At 39.9% G+C, this 6,699-nt stretch overlaps 1 protein-coding gene across 1 annotated transcript; it reads right to left on the bottom strand.

Annotated features, from left to right (window-relative positions):
* Positions 1 to 4,820: 4,820 nt before the first annotated feature.
* Positions 4,821 to 6,390, bottom strand: LOC124144950 (enhancer of split mgamma protein-like). Its single transcript, XM_046514570.1, has 3 exons — positions 6,309 to 6,390; positions 5,939 to 6,034; positions 4,821 to 5,515 (listed from the first exon to the last, which is right to left on the bottom strand). The coding sequence occupies exons 1-3, from the start codon at positions 6,363 to 6,365 to the stop codon at positions 4,877 to 4,879; spliced, it is 792 nt and encodes a 263-aa protein (XP_046370526.1). The 5' UTR covers positions 6,366 to 6,390; the 3' UTR covers positions 4,821 to 4,876.
* Positions 6,391 to 6,699: the final 309 nt, after the last annotated feature.

Below are 6,699 nucleotides of genomic sequence, written 5' to 3'. Positions count from 1 at the left end.
TAATCAGATATCAACCAAGAGAATAAAAGTGATGTTGAAAATCACTAAAATCTCAGTCATGTATCACATTCAGAGGTAAAAGACTGACTGTTCAGGTAAACATCTATATTTTATCATAGAGCTTGATTTCCTTTAAATACGCTAAAATCAAGTGATTAGAAACTGTGGGGACTTGACTGTAGATTGACATATAAAGTAAAATTTCAGCAAGCAGGTAAACAAACGGAATGCAGTGAATTCGTGGACACCGCCAACTCGTAAACACAATTTACAGTGTACTCGTAAACGAACCGCATACACGTCTTTTTAATATAGGAATTGTATGAAAATAATTAATTGATTAAACTGATTACGAATTCGTTTGCTTACGAATTCATCTACATCACAAAGAAACTGGGGTTTCAATGAATTGAATCAACCTAGCTAGGATTGCAAACATTCCCAATCTTAGTGTCCCAAATGAATTATTCAAGGGAGATGTTTTCGCCTTTGGTCATATGTATCGACATTTTATAAATTAAGCCCAATAAAATCACAAAAACGATTGGCACCGTCAATGTAGCTGCGAAAAGTCTGGAAAACACAGCAAACTATTAATGCTTCAGTAACATAAAGCCGTCTCCAAGAAGGCAATCCTCACTATTTATATTCCAATGTGAACGATACTTTCGTTTCTATTCAACGTTTCTCAATGGACAATAATCCACTGAAAATCCGATCACGCATTATGATTAAAAACACATAGTTTTTGTCAATCACTGGATTGTCTGGTCCAGACTCGGTTACTTACAGACCGCCGTCATATAGATGGAATTTGCTGAGCGCGGCGTTAAACAAAAAAAAACACAACCTTTTGCATGTCCGTGTTTAAATGTCATAACATAATGTTAATTGATATTGATACAGGTGTAAAATCTTGTTAGGTTTCTTCATAATGTTAAACTAAACCGTCGCTCCTTTTCATATTTAAATTCAGGGCGGGCATATTTAAAATGTTATAGGAAGCTTCGTTGAAGGCCACGGGTGTAACGGTATGTCTCAAGCCTGTCACTACGACTGTAAACCTCAATAGCCGTGTAAACATTCCTTCAAACTCACCGCTATCATCCGGCCATAAAACGTCTTGTTGATGTGTCTGACACGGGTTATGGACAAGGATGAATAATGGAAGACGCGAGATGTCAAAATGCCACGCGCCACTGATGTCTTCCAAACACGGGAAACATGATACCCCTACTCATCCCTCTGATTTCACAATCACTGCGAGAGGCCGTGGGAATGTTCTCGATATGGCCTTCAAAAGAGCCGGAGTGACACTTCGCGTCAGCACGCGCTAGTGAGGTCACGTGAACATACGGGCACCTGCTGTGATTAGTGTCAACTCGCGTTTTGGTTTAGGTGTGCCGCATTGTGTCCTTTTACGCTCGTTTAGGAGAAAGTTACTCGTCATAAAATTGATTGTGATTGGTTTAAGGAATGTGCGTCTACAATTTGGATTTGGGTAACATCTGGGGACTGAGGGTGGATGATTTTATCTGGGTAATGACAGCACTGTTTATAGGGAGTTTGTCGATTTCTCACGAGGTTTTTTGTAATTGCAGTAAAATTAAGATTAATTTCCGCTGTCCTGTCTTTTGTGCCAGATATAATACCTGTTGAGACACTCATACGATATATCAATATATCATTCGCTTTTACATTGCTGAGTGCGACGGTAAACAAACAAACATTCTGTTTTACAGTAATTTCATGTGAAATGAGTAAAATTAACTCAAAATTCTGTTCACGGTCTCAATCTCTCCTATCACTGACTTAGTACAACCCGTGAAGATTCCGGGGTAGAATAGGTCTTCAGCAACCCATACTTACCTAAAAAGGTGACTATGCTTGTCGTAAGAGGCGACTAACGGGATCGGGTGGTAAGGCTTGCTGAATTTGTTGATGCATTTCATCGTATCCCAATTGCGTGGATCGATGCCCATGATGTCAATCACTAGGTTGTCTGGTCCAGACTCGATTATTTACAGACCGCCGTCATATAGCTGGAATATTGTTGAGTGTGACTTTAAACAAGAAACAAAGAAACAAATCCGACTAATGTGAGGAAGAAACCGCAGTAATGCCCTCCTGTTTACAATTATGAATATATTATAGATCACATATTATATTTATATTCATTATACCCGTGTAGAGATGTGAGTGACAGCATGTGCATGATCACCAACCATTTTTCGGCGACCACTAACATCTAGAAATGTGCAAATATGCCCCAGACATATACGATATACACCTTCAAAATACCATATTCCACAGTCGGGGAGAGAGTGGAGATGCGCGTCGGCGATTATCTGTTTTGGAAATAAACAAAGTAGCAAAAGAATCTATACCTCTCTTGATTTTATCACATGTTTGTTTTTTTAATTTGAAATCATCTTCTTAGGTAGCAATATTATATAATATATAAATAGTATTGGCGCTTAGTCAACACTCAAATAATACTCCTACGTGTTTTCATCCTTTATTAAAATATTACAAAAATTTAAACAAACTCGCACAATGCACATTGCTGCTGTGTATCTCAGACATCTGATCTTTAAAAATCAATATATTTACTTTTTTTCGACACAAATGAACATGGTTGGGATCATATGGTTGCAAATTAATTTCTTCATTGGATCAATATATTTTAACACAGAATTACCCAGCCACAGTTTACTTTTAACAAACTATTGCAGGAATCAGTGTTGATTAAGATGGACATAATCAAATTTAACAACAGTTCTTTGAATTTTCGATTAAAAAAATCATCGGTATACTTTCTTTTGTCCCTTCAGTTTAAGATACAATTTTGTCTAGTCTGCAGGGGCCGGTCGGGTAGCCTAGTGGTTAAAGCGTTCGCTCGTCACGCCGAAGACCCGGGTTCTATTCCCGACATGGGTACAATGTTTGAAGCCCATTCTGGTGGCCCCCGCCGTGATATTGCTTGAATATTGCTAAAAGCGGCGTAAAACCAAACTCACTCACTCACTCTAGTCTGCAGCAAGAACACGATGGAACATAAAAATCGCCATTAGATATTTTATTTTGCCCCCCGTCTGTTTATGTTCAATTTAAAAACGGGTAAAACACATCTATGACGTCATTCCATTGTTTGTACGGAAAATTATATTAATTATCTACCGGTATGTATTATATTTCAATTATTGTACACTTAGAATAGACGGGATTTCTTTTTCTTTGGACACTCAAGTGAATTTTCACGGGAACATATATCGACAGATGGGTTCGAACCCGTATGATGCGATGTGAGCCAGAATTCAGTAGCGGGTACGTTAAAACTATACCAACAAGCAAGCAGCGAATTCGCTCTGTGTAACAAACACATTAAGTCAACCAACAACGGGGTCGTATACATGTACATGTATAACAAATATAAGAGGTATTCAGTTTGTTTGAAAAACTAAAACATAACCAGCAGGTTCGTCATTTTTGATCAACCAAAGCTGGATGTAAAAATGTTTAAAAAGTATGTGGAAGGAGTGTGCTCTTAATATGTTTCATCAAAATCCATATCTACTATTAATAACAGCTCAATATAGTACCTTAGAGAATATATAATTCTTTGGGAACAAATCTTGCAGTGAACAAGCGCAATTAGCGAATTAAAGCCTCGAGTTTACTGTTGAAGTAAGGTGCCAAGAACTCGACATATTCATGAGAAACTTTCCTTTATGAGATCGAGGTATAGAAGAAGACTATTTTTTACTTGTATGTGCTACTTTTGATGCTGTAAGAATTAAATATCCACCACAGAATTGTTTCACGAATGTAAATATACATTTGAAAGGATAATTGCCACAAACGATACAGAAGAAATAAAATCACTATTTGTCATGCGTATCAAAGTATTTGTGTTAAACGCTGCTAAAAATTGTGTATATTGCCACTACCGTACTTAATGTTAATATGGGCCTTCATACTGAATAGGGGGCACGGGCGGCCCAGTCGTCTAAGGCGCCGCGATTCGCTGTGCAGAGTTGCGTCCCTTGGGCACGCCAGAAACCTATGGTTGTGGGTTCGAATCCCGGTTCGCCCCGATTATGTTTCTAGGTTTGTCAGCACCGTACCCGTGCTCGTGGGTTTCACCGAAGTGGTTAACGTCTAAGATCTGCATCACTTTCCACCAACATTAAGCTGACACGCCGTGATATAACTGGAATACTGTTAAAAGCGGCGTTAAACCCAACTCACTCACTCACACTCATACCGAATAAGGTATTGATTGATGTTGTCCCCTATACACAGTTTATATCATCATTATTGAGGTAGATAAATCGGTACGTTTTCATTTACTAAAAAAAGTCTTTCGGTAATTCGTTTTAAAAAAATAATATTAAAAGAAACATCGAAAACTTATAGTTATACTGATCGTAGGAAACACAATAATTAGCAATGAACAGCCGCCCACCATCCATCCAATTTGTGCACCAACTTTACAAAAGCTACAATAAATTTCAATGCTGTTTTACGGCAAATTATGAACTTACATGTAGATAGGGACATGAGTGAGTATGGTTTTACGCCGCTTTAAGCAATATTCCAGCAATATCACGGCGGGGGACACCAGAAATGGGCTTCACACATTGTACCCATGTCGCGAATCGAACCCGCGTCTTCGGCGTGACGAGCGAACGCTTTAACCACTAGGCTACTCGACCGCCCCCGATAGGGACTTGATCTGAGACTTGATCTGTGTTATCATCAGTTATATGACAAAAGTGACACCTGTACTTGAATATACATGATTTATTTAATATTGGAATATATTTCGCACAATGAATATCACAGCTGGGGAACGAAGATTCGGGTAGTAGTGTCACCACGGCCTCCATGGAACCTGTTGCTCTGTCTTGATTTGTTGAGAGTAGGACCACGTACTCTGGAGCCACGCCTTCACTCTCGAGTCATCAAAGTTTTTGTGGATTCTGCTCGACTCCATTTTACAAAGTTCTGAATCTGAGAGATTGGATGAGAGATAGTGTCCGGTTCTTGGGGTGGATTGTTTGATAATGTCAGGAGAACCAGCATATCCACTGTCTGAAAAACTGTTGTCCTCCTTCACGGGGGAAGTGCACACTGTCCGGCTCATGTACGCATGCTCAGCCGGATATGGATATTGGGAATTGTGGGAAGGCACTGTGCTCAGTCTTCCGTAGCTTTGACCTGTGTATGACGTCACATCCTCTGTTGATGACGTAACGGGTACCTGTTGAATGTGCGTCATACGTCGAGAGATGTGTTTTCTCAGCTGATAGTGTACATTGTCCGACACTCCTGGCAGAGACTGAATGTAGGAGAGGATTTCTTCAGCACATTTGGAGAAGCCATGATGGAACCTGGCCTGAACTGCTTCTTTGGCGTGTTGTTGTGTGGTGTTGATCTTCCTGACATTCCTCAGATAATCTACAGTCGTCTCCAGAATCTCGGCCTTCTCCATCTTGTCATAATTTGGGTCCTGGAGAAAATAGAAGCATAAATATAAGTACATGCAGTATATTGTATAAAGGATAAATATTCACAAACAAAGATAATAACTGTATGTGTTTCAATAAATGAGCAAATCAAAGATCAAGTAATTGAGATGTTTTTATCAAAGCACGCGCAACCCCCGGGTTGGTCCCCAGCAACATAATCTGCGACTAATTTCATTGGATTCATACTCGGTGACATTGTTGATGCACGTCATCGTACACCCACGGCGTGGATTAGTGTTCACAATATCAATCACTAGATTGTCTGGTTCAGACTATATTTACAGGCCGCCATCATATACATCTTGATGTTGCTAAATGCAACAACTGTAGCCTGATCAGGTATCAGACAAGCAAGATAAGAAATCGAGAGCTGCGATAGGTAAACATCCATTGGCGCCACTTACATTTTGTTGTTGTTCTCGACACACGATATCCTTGATGTCGGACAGACTCTGGTTGATTCTGGCTCGTCGCCGTTTTTCAGCCATTAATTTTCGACCCTGAGGAACAAATAGGTTGAAACTATGTAGAGACATGTATTAAAGGCATCGTTGTTTAAAAGAATACTGTTCATGTTAATAACGTAATTTATTTTGGAATTAAGAAGCTATCAACAATGGGATATGGAACGATCATGTACTGCTTTATCATTGGCTGATTACATTTCATGAATATTCAATTAGCCATGTGGTTATACTGAACTGTTGCATAAACAAAACATTTTCCAGCTAAAGCCCTGAAGATATAATATTCCTGCACTAGAATTGTCATTACCTTTCTCTGGCCCATGTATTCCGATTCCGACTCCGTGTGTCTATCGAATGATTCCATGACTGCTGTGTGTTCAGCTCTGAGGGACAAGTTAGTGTGATGGAACGCGGCCTCCCGACCCGCCTTTATACCCCCAACATTCCCCTACCCACGCTAATCTATGCACAGTTATGTTTTGACATCTGAATAGCCAGGCGCGATCCGACACACGCAGCCAATCAGCGCACGCCTGGCTCAGTGATGGCACGCGCCGGCTCGCGTAAAACTTCACCCGGAAGCAGATGTTGTATCCATGACCTCGCGAATGTTTGACACTGGATGTGATATTCAAGAGCAGCAGGCCTGTCAACACACCTTTAATGAGTATTTGTAGATGGCATCGATGATTTCTGTT

Source organism: Haliotis rufescens, unplaced genomic scaffold, assembly GCF_023055435.1.
Source record: "Haliotis rufescens isolate VD_foot unplaced genomic scaffold, xgHalRufe1.0.p SCAF_55, whole genome shotgun sequence".
NCBI lineage: Eukaryota > Metazoa > Mollusca > Gastropoda > Lepetellida > Haliotidae > Haliotis > Haliotis rufescens.
The sequence above is the reverse complement of the archived record's forward strand: the minus strand, read 5'-3'. Positions and strand labels throughout refer to the sequence as shown.